The following is a 14,825-nucleotide window of genomic DNA, read 5'->3' on the forward strand; positions in this document are numbered from 1 at the left end:
TTTTAGAAACTTTTCCATGAAAAGTGATTCTTTTTCTCTTACAATTTTTATGCATTAAAGAAAAATCATTCCAAGATTTTAATAAATAAGCAATGAGGGCTGCAGATTAGATCAGGGAATTGATCTGGGTCATTCTTTCTGGCAATTTCAAACAATATTTTTGACACCTAGACTTGCTTATTCTCACATGTGCCACTAGAGGCTGTAGTTTGCTTTTGTAAAGAAATTGGCACCTTCTACCAATCTTGGAGAAACTGAATCTAGGACTGGAATTTTTTTATTTTAACTAGAGAGCTTTGGGGAGATATTTCCCACTCAAGTGACTTGATTCATGCATTCAAAGTTCTTTTAGTTTCTTTTTTTTTTTTTTTTTAGTATCTGTAGCACTGTATTGTGTAAGCATTTGATGGAATTTAGAGAGGAATTTATGGAATTAATGTCATGAGCACATGACCTGTGGGCAATTTGTCCTGTTTCTTGCCACATTAGTATTGCTTATTCAGTAAGGCTTAGAAAGCACTTACTCAGTGCCTGACACACAGTGAGCATTCAATAAAAAATAGCTTTAATTATTATTTACTTTTAAATTCTCAGGAGGACAAGTTTACATTTAACAGCGTCAATGAGTTTTTATAAAATTCAATCTGATTTTTTAAAAGTTTATTTATTTTTGAGAGAGAGAGGGAGATAAGTAGGGGAGGAGCAGAGAGCTCCAAGCTCTCTGGAGCTCCAAGCAGGCTCCACGCTGTCAGCTCCATGCTGAGCCCAGTGTGGAGCTCTATACCACGAATTAGCCGAAATCAAGAGTCGGACACTTAACCAACTGAGCCACCCAGGTGCCCCAGTTTGATTTTTAAATAGTACTTAAAATATCCTATTCTTGGCATTATTATTTAATTTATGTAGCAGAATTGTGGGAAAATGTATTTCTGTCATGTGTGTTAGTGGGCAGTATATAAAGTCACAGTTATCACCATTTTGTGTGAACATTGTTGGTTTTAAGCAGAACTCTGTTTTCAGTCTTTACTGATATTGATAGATACAAAATTTGTTCAATGAGTATACTTTCACATGTGTAGCTATCATTAAGAAAACTGAACTTACTGTGCGTCTTTTGTAAAATGAGGATATGTATTTGCCTTAAAAAAGCTTTCTAGAAATGTATCGTATGCACAGAGGCTGTGATCATTGCCAAATAAAAGGGATGTGGTTTAGTCTATGAATCATTCTACTATGGCTGCTACTAAGTACTGCCTAGCCATCACTGTACCAGATGTTTCATTAAACACTACAGCAACCTGTCCTTGTGCTACTGGGGCCTTATTACCCATTTACCTTCCCAAATTATCAAAGCCTGGAGAAAATATTTATTTGAAAGCCCGTTTGGAAGTAGGTGGAGAGTGGCGTTAAGGTGAGCAGAGATTGAGAGCAGAGTATGGGCTTAGTTCAGAGCTATGAATTGGAGGTGAATAGGAGAGGAGGAAGAACAGTAGCTAATAGCTACAACCATGGGGTGGAGTTCGTGGGAACAAGTGGTTCCATGTAACAGTTGAAGCAATTTGGAAACACCCAGGTCTTGCCATTTAAGTACTGGTCACATGCTCACAATTAGAGTTCATGCAAAGTTTTGTTTTTCCTCAGCCTCTGAGTAGGCACCACTGTTCTGCAGTCTTAAAATAGCCAAGAAAAAACAGAGCTGCTTTATATTATCTTCCTTGCTGTGCTCTTGATTTTGTCACTCACTTTTTCTATTTTCCCATGCTTGGAACTCTATCCTTTTACTAGAAATACCTGTTTATGTGAAGGAAGGTGCTAGTAAGTTAGGAATTGATCTTAAAAAACAAAGATGTGTTTTTTAGAGTTCAATGGTAGTGAAGTGAGAGATGGGAAGAAAGACTTGATTCACATTTAAATCTTAAACTTGAAAAGTAGTGATCTGATTTTACATTGACACATTGTTTTTGTTTCTGTTAATTTTGTGTGCCTTAAAGAAAGAAGAGTCAGGTTTATTAATGCAGCTTTTCAGTCTTCTCTACATTTCTCATTTGGGTCTGTCTCCATTGGGACTTTTCTGTCCACTTTTAGGAAGCTCTGTTCCTATCAGTTTTTACAACTTAATATTTTTAAATATTACATTTTTAAAGAATTTAAATCAGTTCATAGAAATTAGATATAACAACTTCTTTTAGGATGAAGTTTTATGAAATCGTGTTTCCATAATCATTTTTCATAAGTTGTTTCTTGGTGAAATATACTTATTGCTGTATCTCAAGTTATTGTTGATAGTAACTCTTTGGAAGTAGTATGCCAGCTGTTTGTTCAGATAATCAAATTATATCACTGCAAGGAATCTTTGGCTCAAACAGGATGAGAACAAAATAATCTTTTGCTTTCCACATCGATACATTTTTGTATGTATAAACATTTTTTTTAAGTTTATTTAGAGAGAGAGAAAGAGAAAAAGAGAGAGTGGGGGAGGGGCAAAGGGACAGGGAGAGAGAATCCCAAGCAGGCTCCACTCTGTCAGCATGGAGCCCAGTGTGGGCTCCAACTCACAAATCCATGAGATAATGACCTGAGCCAAAATCAAGAGTCAGATGCTTAACCGACTGAACCACCCAGGCGCCCCAGAAATGGTGATGTTTTAAATAAATTAGCTATTTCATTGTTAGTCTCCACAAGGGGAAAATAACCAAAGCAGCAAGCCTTTAATGTATTTTTAGCATAGTATGCCAGACATGTATGGTTTGCTCACCATACTCTTTATAACCTGTATTTGCATGTAGCTCTTCTTTGCCTCTTTAAAATTTAGTTTCATTTTCAGGCCCCAATTCAAGGATTTCTCCATTAATATAGGTGCAGTCAGTTATGATCTTACTCTTCTCTAAACTGACCACTTACTGTCTATTGTTTTCTTTCAATGATTAAATAATATAGGCCTCTGGCATATGCAATACGTTGCTGTAGAGATAAGACATAAATATGGAACAAGTATAAGCTCTTTACAGTAGGGTTTTTTAGCATATCTTATTCTCCTTTTTATCACTCTATGCTGTATAGCACAGTGCCAAACATGGCTCTCTAAATGCTTTGTGAATTCAGGTAAGATTAAAACATAATTATATTTTGTAAGTCTTGTGGTCCTTTAAGTAAGTACATCCATACAAATGAGTGCACGAAAAGATTTAGGAATGACTGCTGGAAGAATAACAATTTGATTTGTTTAGATATGCTATATTAAAGACTGTTCTTCTTTTGAAATCATTAGGATCTCTTTTAAGGCTTATTACTCCCAGTTGGAGAGATATATATATACACCCTTGGTAGAAAATTTAGAAATAGTTTTTAAAAAGGAAAAAAATTCTCATGTGTTTTTGTTTTTTTGTTTGTTTTTTTTACCATACAAAGATTATCACTGTTAACATTTTATTTCCTGCCAGACTTTTCAATGGGCAGCTTTTGCGATGTTTCTAAAAAGCAATTCTAATCCTACTCTTTCGACTTAATATTACAATATACAATTTTTATGTTACAGATTCTTTGTAAATGTCACTTCAGTAGTTTGCATCGTAACCCATTAGAGCTCTTTAATTGAGTAGGTGTGAAAAGGTGATGGTAAAATGACTGTTCCCTCCCCTTCTTTAAGTATCGGGAAAGAGGTGAGTAATGTTTTAATGTTTATTTTTGAGAGAGACAGAGACACAGAATCCAAAGCAGGCTCACAGAGCCCGACACAGGGCTCGAACTCACGAGCTTTGACATCATGACCTGAGCTGAAGTTGGATGCTCAACCAAGCCATCCAGGCACTCCTATTCCTGATATTTAGAAACTGTTAGTGGCGGTGACAGGCTGACCAGCCTTTTGGCTTAAGATTTGAAGATGTCCAGGCACAGAGTAGTAAAGTAATTGATTTACCATGGAGCTCCTATAAATAGAGGATATTGTCTGTGGTTTTTTGAAGCATAAACCGGACTATATTTTGGAACATGACAAATGCTGATCTTGTAACTTAAATTTTTGAACCATGTAGATACTTGGTTTTGTGTATTTCATATGCTAATCCTTATAAACCTATGAACTGCCTATACCAATCACAAGAAAAATATGAATTCATGTATTTTTAAAATTAACTCATGTACTTCAATTAAAAAAAAAAACTTCTACATAATCATGTATTTAGGCTGAATAGTAAGTAATTGAAGAGATACATTCTTTGCAAACTTACCTGTATTGTGCTATGTTGCTTCCTAGATGTTGTTTCATGAGGAAGGACATGGCAAAGTATGTATTTTGCCCTCAAAAAAGTTAATAGTTTTTAAAAGAGTATTAATTTCATTAATCTCCTACTTATGTGGTTTCTCAGGAGGATATTTTGGTATGCTAATTTGTTTTTTAAAAGTGGTTATAGGGGCACCTGGGTGGTTCAGTCGGTTAGGCATCCAACTTCAGCTTAGGTCATAATCTTACAGTTCGTGAACTTGAGCCCTGTTTCAGGTGAGCTTGAGCCCTGCTTCGGGCTCTGCACTAATAATGTGGAGCCTGCTTGGGATTCTCTCTCTCTCTCCCTCTCTCTGTGTCCCTTGCTCACTCATGTTCTCTCTTTCTCTCTCTCTCTCTCTCTCTCTCTCAAAAATAAATAAATAACAAAAAATTGTAAAAAAAAAAAAAAGTAGTGATTTATATTGGGTGATGTTGAAAGAGAACATTTTTATTTTGTGTATTGCTGCACTTTCCACCATCTGATTCATATTCCAAAGGTTTATTCAAAGTATATTCTGTATCTTTAGTCAGTGAATTGCATGCTATCATACCTTCTGGTAAAGGATGTAACACATTATAGATATTTTCCACAGCTTATCGGCCCTCTGTAATGGTTCTCTTCTTTGTTTGACCTGTAGACTAGTGTTACATATTCGGGGGATGTCGTCATCTGTGATTGAGGAACACTAAGGGCATTGAGTATGCTTGGTGTATGAAAGATGTGAACAACGATGAACATCTTTTGAAAGGTTACTGTGTGCCAGGCACTACACTGTGTGCTTTACCTATTGTGCTTTCATAATCATATAATCTATGAGGTTGGCAGTTACTATGTCCATTTTCCAGATGAGGAAACTGAGACTTAGATCAAGTTATTTGTTCAAAGCAGTATTCAAAGACTTGTATGGCCTTCGCAGTGGTGATACTTTGGGTGCTGGCATGGTTGACCTGATGTCATCAAATAAATAGGAAAAACAAGCTTCTGTTTAGGGAACAGTCTGATAGCTCTATATCCAGGGGATCTACTCTGTAATAAGACCGACTCTCTGTCATCAGAGTGCTCACTGGCTCTCTAGAGGAGGTACCCAGAAACTAAGTTGTAACTGCATCAGATGAATTGTAGGGCCAGTAAATGCTGTAGATGTTGCATTATTGGAAAGATCACTTTGTGAGAGGAAAAGTTTTTTTAGAATTCCTGGATTTACATAGGTAGAAAGAGTATTCAGGGCAGGAAGGTAACATATTAACAAAAGTTAAAAAACATAAGGAGTATAATAGGATTGTGATTGTGGATAATGCAAGAGCATTATGGCAGCAAGTTAGGAAGGCTGGTGGGGACTGCATTGTGAAGAGCCTTGAATTCCAGACAGAGGAGTTTGGCTTTATGCTGTAGGCTCTGGAAAGCAATGGAAGGTTTAGGAGAAGTTGTTTATGGACTAGTGTCCATATTTCCGCTTCTTTAGAAAGGTCCCTGCTTAGAATATCATTTTTCTCTCCATGACTTTAGGTCATTAGTACCTGTTTTTGAAATCTACCTGTCAAAAACATTACGGGAAAGAAAGACATTGATGCAGTAAAATTGACCCTTAGAGGCTTTGTGTTTTGTTTTGTTTTAATTTCCCTTACCTACTTATTCACAGGATACTGGCAAATTCATAAGTTCTCTAGAGAAATAATTTGAGAGGCTTTTATTAATTTTGAGTCTTGTCCTTCCTGTATCCCATTCTGAAATCTTGAATGTGCCAACTCCTTATTGTAACAGGACAGTGTTTATTGTATTTGGTTCCAGGGCCTCGGTCACCCTCCCTCCATGTAAGGCATTCCCACGATATGTTTAAGGCTTTCTTGTCTTTTCAAAGGTCACTGTATTTATTCTGTCCTGCTTTATACCAGTCATATGGTAAAACTTAGGCCTGCTCCAGGAATTGGCTTTGTGCAGATCATAAGATAACTGTTGCTGTTACACTTACCGTTGATTAGTTTCTTGTAGGCAGTCACCCTTTTATGCCTTTTCACAAACAGCATCTGCTTTGCACATGGCCTAGGCAACAAGGTTATAATTAAAATTGGTAAATTGCTACTTAAAGTTTTGCTGGCTTTGTAAACAAGGCACATTTTTCAGTTTGACAAACATATTTGTTTTTATTCATGCCACCCTCTACATCTGTCACAATTATGTAGATGATTCTTGTTCAAATATAATAAAGGAGCCTCTAATACTTTAATGGATAACAAAATATCTGGCTGAACTTGAGCATAACAGTGTATATAGGACAAACACAGTTTTATTCAAAAGGCCAGAATTAATGGAATTTTGATATACATACTATTGACCCCAAATCTTACTATAATTACAGACTATTGTTTCTGAAAATAAAAGAATTGGGAATTTTTCTTTCTTCTTTTTGGTCTACGTTTTGAGTGGCCATTTGAACCAATTCTGATTTCCTTCATGAAGATGATGTTTTCACTAGCCCTGGGACAACCATTTCAATGTGTAAAAAGATGCTAGTGTTGAGGGAGTGTGGGGAGGCTCCTTTGGACATTTTGAAATCCTGAAAAGTAAGAATCACAATCATATGCTTAAGTATAATGTTTTTCAGTTTCACTAAATGGCAGAAACGAGCTACAATTCTTCCAGTATTATGGGTAACTTAAAGCCAGCGTTGGATGTATCTTGAATTCAATTCAAGAATTGAATGAACCTAGCTGTCTTGTTCAGATCACCCTTCACTTCCCGCCATGTTGAATTTCCTGGTTGTATCAAAGAACTTTTTAAATATATAGTACCTCTTTGCTGTGTTACTGTGATAACTAAATGACTTTTTCTCAGGCCTGAGTTTTGATTTCTAAATGATACTTCTCTTGCCTCCTGATGTCTTGTTAACTTGCTGTCTGCTTTCTATAGGCGTACCTACGTTGGCAGTATGCCTGGTCGTATAATCAATGGCTTGAAGACTGTTGGGGTTAACAATCCAGTGTTCCTATTAGATGAGGTGGACAAACTAGGAAAAAGTCTGCAGGGTGATCCTGCAGCAGCTCTGCTTGAGGTAAGATACAGAAACTTCCTGGTCGGTGATCGCCACAGTTATCTGAGAGCAGATAATTGTATTCAGTAGCATATACATTGATATGGGTGTGGTCATGGGAAAAAATGTTATATGGACTAAAATCTGAAAGCAAATTAATATCTAAATTGAAGTGTCTTAGAGATTTCTTCTTTTTCTAATAATTCTCATTTCTTTTTTCTTTTTTCTTTTTACCAAATATTTTAAATTTTATACATGCTTTTTGTTTAGAGACCAGTAATTCTATAAGATTATTACATAACACAGCAAGCAAGTTGTCTTCTCCCTGGGGATCCCCCATTTCCGCTTCTACACTTTGACCTCTTTAACTTTTAGTTAATTAGACCATATACAGTTTCTGACATCATTTGTTGATTACCCTCTGTAGGAGATGAGGATTTTTCTTGCTTTCTTCCCTCCACCCCTACTATATCATTTTTATACTCCCAGTCTCCCAATCTAAATTGTATCCTGATTTTGTTATGTCACTGTCAAATACTTAACATTATTACAAGTATGTAAGTGCTTTTCACAGCTGAGCCATGTGATAAATGGTAAACTGATCACTTTTCTTCTCCTGCCCCTCCTTTTTGTTTTCCTGTACATTTTTAAAAAAATTTTTGTGGGTTAATAATTGTCTTGTTTATTCTGTTTACTTCCAGCAATTGTGTTAAGTCTCCTTTCAAGACTTGGAGACACTTTCTAAGTGTTATGTCTGTTTTATCTTCTTCACTCCTCCAGTCTGAGCTAGTCGTTGTCCACATATGGAACCTAGCTGTCTTGTTCAGATCGCCCTTCACTTCCCACCATGTTGAATTTCTTGTTTCCTATATTCCATGCCTTCTGCTTTCTTGCTTTATTCTCTCACTTTCTTGGTGTTAATCTCCCAGAAGTTTCCTGAGAAAGCTTGCATGGGTGGGAGTTGTTTTTAGACTTTGTATATCTGAAAATATGTTTCCCTCATGCTTGATTGGTAGTTTGCATTCTAGTTAGACATAATTTTCCTGCAATATTTTGAAGACATTTCTCCATTGTATTCCAGTTTCCTGTGTTGCAGTTGATAAGACCAAAGTCTTGTCTTTTGTGACTTGTTTTACTCTGAAAATTTTCAAGATCTACTTTTTATCCCATTTTTCTGAAATTTTACAGTAATCTGCCTTGGCATCAGTCTCTTTTTCTCCATTTTTGCTGATGCTTTGAAGATTCTTTGAATTGGAAAATCCTGTCCTTTATTTCTGTAAAATTTTCTTGAATTCTCTTGATGATTTTTTTCTTCATTTTTTGGGGGGAACTCCTATCAATTGGATTTGAGATCTTTAATCTTCTTATCTTTTCTGTTAGTCATCTTTTTTGTTTTTTGCTATATTTTTTTATGAAGACTTTCTTAGCTTTATCTAGTAATCCTTCTATGAGGTTATTATTTCAAAGATCTTTTTCTTAACTTCTCTGTTTGTTCTTTTTATAGTATCTTGCTCTCATTACATGGATGTAATATGTCCTCTTATCTCTGTGAGAAATCCCTACTAGATTTTTTTCTTTTTCCTTTTCTATAAGCTGCTTTTATCTATTTGTTATATATGTTGTTTTGTTTTGATTTTTGGTCTCTGTCTTTTATATTAGAGTCTTCTGTTAGATGTCTGGCAATTTGTGTTTGTTTGTATTTAATAGTGAGGAACAGAATGCTGATTGGAATCTGAGGACGGTTTATTGACTGAGTTTCACAATAGGGTCGGCTGGGCCATTTGGTTGAAGAATCTCTTATGTCAGTAAGTTTAGGTCGAATTTCTCAGAGAGGGCTCCCTAAGTCTCTTGCCTTTAGAATTCAAGCTTGGCTGCCAGCTTCCTGGGAAATAAGCAGTGGGGAGAAAGTGAGGACTGTCACTGCATTCAGCATCCTGGATGTATGCATGCACCTAAACTGTTGTTTTCAGTAGAGTACATACTCTGCTCAGCTGTGCCCAGGGTCACCTGGGCAGGGAACAGCTGTTTTATGTTCTTAAGAAAATAAACTTCCAGGTTTTCCTGGGATGGGGGAAGGGATCTGGGACCTGACTGCTTCATAAATATAATTTAACCAGTCCTCCTTAGTTTACTACCTCTGCTCCCCCAGTCCTTACCCTGGTTTAAGTAAAATATTACTATTCGAACTGATTTGTAGAATTGAGGAAAAACTTGCTTTGTGAGTTTGGCTTTTTTGTTTATTTCCTTGCTTTGAATTCCTTCTGGCTTCCTGTTTCCTTTTTTGGTTTTTGTTTTTGTAATCTTCTTAGAACAGGATGACCCTGGGACATGTGTCTTGTAAGCAGGGAGACCATACATTCTGGTTTGCCTGGGACAATCCCATTTTATGCCTAATTATCAATTGCACTCTCTTCTGGTCTCAGAAGTGGGTCCTGTTTGGACCATAAAAAGTACAGTTGCCATATTTAAAAGCCACAGAACTTGGAGATAAGAGTTTCACTTGGTTTGGTTTTGCCTGTTTTTATTGTAGAACAGTTCTGACTCAATGACTGGTTTACCCATTAGTACTACAAACAATAAAATAGTGAACATTATTGAAGGTTTTAGTGGCTTCTTAGATGATTACTTTAGACTTTCAGTTTAATTTATATTGGCGCATTTTTCAGGTAATCTGGCCAACTCTCTCATTAGACAGTTACAGTTACTCTTTTGAAAAGAATTTGAGAGTAATTCCCTGATACTTGGGTTTCTCAGTATACTGTTTGTGGGAGTCCTAAAACAAATCCGCCAAAAGACAGCTTCACAAGTAGTAGGAGATAATTAATCCCTGTCTATTTATTACACAGTGTGTTTTAGTTCTTCACCGTAGTGCTTTGTAATGATTTAGTGACATTTGTTGGATTGAGATGACCTTTGATAAGAAGCTGGCATAGTGATATTTCTTTGTCTGATATAGAAGTTGGTATTCACTTTTTTGGCAATTGATTTATTAATATTCCAAATAAAAGTGTTAAAGCCTCAAATGATACCTCAAAGTAAATGATACCTGGGATCACATACTTATACTGTAGTTTAGTTATGAGTAACATCAGTTCCTTACACACTGGGGTTCTTTTTTGTTGTTGTTTTTTATTTATTTTGAGAGAGACCGAATGCAAGCAGAGGAGGGGCAGAGAGAGGAAGAGAGAGAGAATCCCAAGCAGGCTCCATGCTGAGCATGGAGCCCCACTGGAGGCTTGATATCACATGACCACGAGATCATGACCTGAGCTGAGATCAAGAATGGGACATTTAAACGACTGAGCCACCCAGGCGCCCTGAGACTAGGATTCCATAGGGTGAAGCAAGATACATATACAGAAGAAATGAGTATCTTGGTACCTGATGTCCTTCTCCCTCCCACGTGCCCCAGTCCTTGGTGGAAACATCTTCTATCACAGAGGTTGTTGAAACAATTAAATGAGTTATATGTAAAAGTGCTCTGGAAACCGTAAAGTACTCTATACATGTTATTTTAATTTAATGTCCACTCAGTTTCATCTATGTCCAGTTTGAAAACGACTTTCTGTTTCCATTACCTGTAGACCCACCTAAATGAAAAAAAGAAACACCTTGTATTTAAAGTAGAATGTTACTGAGAACCCGGAAATACCAGGAGTATGATTTATGTTCCCACATAGAAAGCCTACTCTTAAATGATTTCTAGATATTATTTATAAGATATAGTCATATGAGATTATTTTATAGCTAATTTATATTATGCCTGTATATATTAGATATAAAGAACATAATAAATATAGAGTGGTTACTCTAAATAAATTAAGGAATATACTTTTTCTATCTATAGATTCTTCTCAGCTTCATATTTATTCATGGTGGAGATGCCTATTTCCAGTTACTGTTGTCAACAAATGAATATTTACTCAAAATTTAGATAGCCTCTTGAACATTTATTGGAAGAATAAAAAACAGATGTAACTAATTGATAAGCAAATGTTGGTAGACAGAATTTGGACAGGTCTGTTGTTGAATAGTATTAAAATGTCAGATACAAGGAAAGTCCTTTTATGTAATTACTAGACTCAAAAGAAAATTATAGAATTCTTATCAGGTAGGTACAATCATATTTATAATTGATGCAAGATCCAGACTTTGTTATAAAATATATGTGTATTTCTGAAATACACTTTTAATGTGAATGGGCTAACAAAATGCATGGATACTTTACCAGTTTTCTATATAAACAGTATTTACAGTTCTAGATAGATAGATAGATAGATAGATAGAATCCCCAAAGTGGAAAAGTCCCTAATCTAGACATAATAAACTTTTTTTTAAAACTGACATTCTTTTTTTTTTATTTTTAAAAAATTTTTTTTTTCAACGTTTATTTATTTATAGGACAGAGAGAGACAGAGCATGAACGGGGGAGGGGCAGAGAGAGAGGGAGACACAGAATCGGAAACAGGCTCCAGGCTCTGAGCCATCAGCCCAGAGCCTGACGCCGGGCTCGAACTCCCGGACCGCGAGATCGTGACCTGGCTGAAGTCGGACGCTTAACCTGCGCCACCCAGGCGCCCCTTAAAACTGACATTCTTAATTAGAATTAGATCCATTTAGTAATTAGAGTGAGTTTGGTAGATTTACTACTTGGATACAGCAGACCTAGGGTCTTCTAATCTAAGCTCTACAACTATTGTCAAAGAATTTCAAGGAGAGGGACTTTCCTTTTATTAAGGAAAATTTTGAGGTTCTGGATGTTACCTTAATTTTTTATCTCATCACATGCTGTATTTACAATGTAAATTCTAAGACCTACCAGAGTAAAAGATGTCTTAAATACTGATGTTATCAGATAGGTGTGGCTGAAGACACCTTTTTCAGCTTTCGTTTCCTCTTTACAATCTCTGATTAAGAAGGATACTGCCATTTAATGATTAAACTAAGCTACATTAGGGAAACCTACTAATCATTTCTTTTTAGTGCTGGCAAACCCTGTCACCAGCGCCCAAGGCATACTTGCAAGTTACACAAAAATGTCTTGATGTCTATGTTAGCATTTTTCTTTTTATACCCTGCTCCCATTTTTTGTCTTGTTACCCACCCACTCTCCCCCAAGCACATACACATGTACAAGCTGCCACCTGACTGTCCACAGCCCTCCAGCCCTTAGCTATATTTGCAACCAAAATTACTGTTTCTCATTTCTACCCTATTTAACACTCTTGTTAGTAGAGTTTGGTGGTGATTAGATTGTGTAGTCAAGTTTACCTGAAAATTAATTTTGGAGTGGGTTGAGGGAATTATTGTTATGAATTTGTGACTTGATAATCACCAAGACTTTCTTTTCCTCTCTTGGCCATCCTCAGGGATGCTCTATGAGGGGATCATTAGACAAACCTGTGGCCCAAATCCTGGCTATGTGTCTTGGCAAGGACCCTACTACTGGATTCAACAGTAAACTAAGAAAAGGAAAAAACCACCTGAGAGAAGTATAGGCAGCAAATTGTTGAGAAATAGTAATTTGACTAATAAAGTAAGAAATAATGATGAGTTGGGTTTAGTTTTTATATACCAGGTTTTCAGGAGCAAGTACTTTTCAAAATATCCTGTTCATTTGGGGAAACATTTTACCAGTATTAAATTGATTATATATTCTTATTTTTATATGAATAGGCAATATTTACAAATTTAGAGACATCTTTTTTATATTAATGATCCTCTTTTGCCAAAAAAGAAATAAATGAAATTTGAATGTTCTAAAAATGTTTGATCAGCTTTGGGCAATTTTAAGACCGAAGTAGAAATAGGCATTCATAGTGAGATGTAAGCTGTTTGCCTCTGATTAAACTAAAGCAGCTGACCCTATTTAAAAATTATTTAAATATATTAATTTTTTAAAGTGTCAATGAGGTATAATTACATACAGTAAAGTGGGTGTATTTAAAATGTACAGCTTAATTTTGGTATGTGTATTAATCATGAAACCATAATTACAATCAAGGTATTAGACATAGAAGTTCTACTTCTGAAACAAAAAATTCACTAGAGGGCATCAACAGTAGATTAGAACTGGTAGATCTTTGAATTTGAAGATCAGTTGCTAGAAATTATGCAGTCTGAAGAACAGGAAAACAAAGTGGCTAAAATGAACAGGGAAATGTGGGATACTGTTAAGCACAACAATGTATGCCTAATTGAACAGGACAGGGAAGATAGGAGCAGAAAAAGTTTTTGAGGGAATAATGGATGAAAACTTCCCAAATGTGATGAAAAACATAAATCTACACATTTGTGAAGCTTGATAAATTTCCATGTAAAATAAGCACAAAGAAATCCATAGATAGATATCATAATAACAATCCTGAAAGACAAAATAGAAAACTTTGAAAACACCAAGAGAAAAACAGTTGGTATACCCATAAACCTTTTTGATCAGCATTTGGATTTTTCAAGTTTTCGCTATTACAAATAAAGCTATTGTGAATACTTATGTACAAGTCTTTCTATGGATGTATACTTCTGTTTTTCTTTGATAAATACCTATGAGTGGATGGCTTGGTCAAATGGTAGGTGTCTGCTTAACTTTTTAAGAAACTGCCAAATTGTTTTCCAAAATGATGGTTGTACCATTTTACATTTCTCCTACTAGTGTATAAGAGTTCTAGTTCCACATTTTTGTCAGTATTTGACATGCAGTAAGTTTTTTAATTTTAATCATTCTGGTAGGTGTATTATCACATTGTGGTTTTAATCTGCATTTCCTTAATGATTAATGATATGTTGAGAAACTTTGTATGTGATATTTGCCTGTATCCTGTATTTTTTTGTAAAATGTCTAGCTCTTTTTTTTTCTTTTGAGTTGTCTTTTTATTATTGAGTTGTAAGAATTCCTTATATGTTCTAGACAGATTTCGTTTGTCAGTTACATATTTTTCAGATATTTTCTCCAAATATTTTATTTTATTAATGTTTATTTATTTTTTTTTAATTTTTTTTTCAACGTTTATTTATTTTTGGGACAGAGAGAGACAGAGCATGAACGGGGGAGGGGCAGAGAGAGAGGGAGACACAGAATCAGAAACAGGCTCCAGGCTCTGAGCCATCAGCCCAGAGCCCGACGCGGGGCTCGAACTCCCGGACCACGAGATCGTGACCTGGCTGAAGTCGGACGCTTAACCGACTGCGCCACCCAGGCGCCCCTATTAATGTTTATTTTTGAGAGAGAGAGAGAGACAGAGAGAGAGACAGAGAGAGAAGGAGACATAGAATCCAAAGCAGGCTCCAGTCTCTGAGCTGTCAGCACAGAGCCTGATGCAAGGCTCAAACTCACAAACCATAAGATCGTGACCTGAGCCAAAGGTCATGCTTAACTGACTGAGCCACCCAGGGGCCCCTCTTCAAATATTTTAGTAACAATGTCTTTGGAAGAGAGCCCAAAAAGTTTTTTGTTTGTTTTTCAAAGTCCCGTTCATTGATACTTGTGTGTGTGTGTGTGTGTGTGTGTGTGTGTGTGTGTGTGTGTTTTCTTTTGC

At 36.0% G+C, this 14,825-nt stretch overlaps 1 protein-coding gene across 3 annotated transcripts in view; it reads left to right on the forward strand.

The window, feature by feature from the left end:
• LONP2 (lon peptidase 2, peroxisomal) overlaps nt 1-14,825 on the forward strand; it is a 105,262-nt gene that overhangs the window by 27,561 nt on the left and 62,876 nt on the right. For all 3 annotated transcript variants that reach the window (XM_023245149.2, XM_045046512.1, XM_003998012.5), the window contains exon 8: nt 7,170-7,311. In XM_023245149.2, coding sequence (XP_023100917.1) covers nt 7,170-7,311 — 142 coding nt within the window. The remainder of the gene's footprint in view (nt 1-7,169; nt 7,312-14,825) is intronic.

Source organism: Felis catus, chromosome E2 (genome assembly GCF_018350175.1).
Source record: "Felis catus isolate Fca126 chromosome E2, F.catus_Fca126_mat1.0, whole genome shotgun sequence".
Lineage (NCBI taxonomy): Eukaryota > Metazoa > Chordata > Mammalia > Carnivora > Felidae > Felis > Felis catus.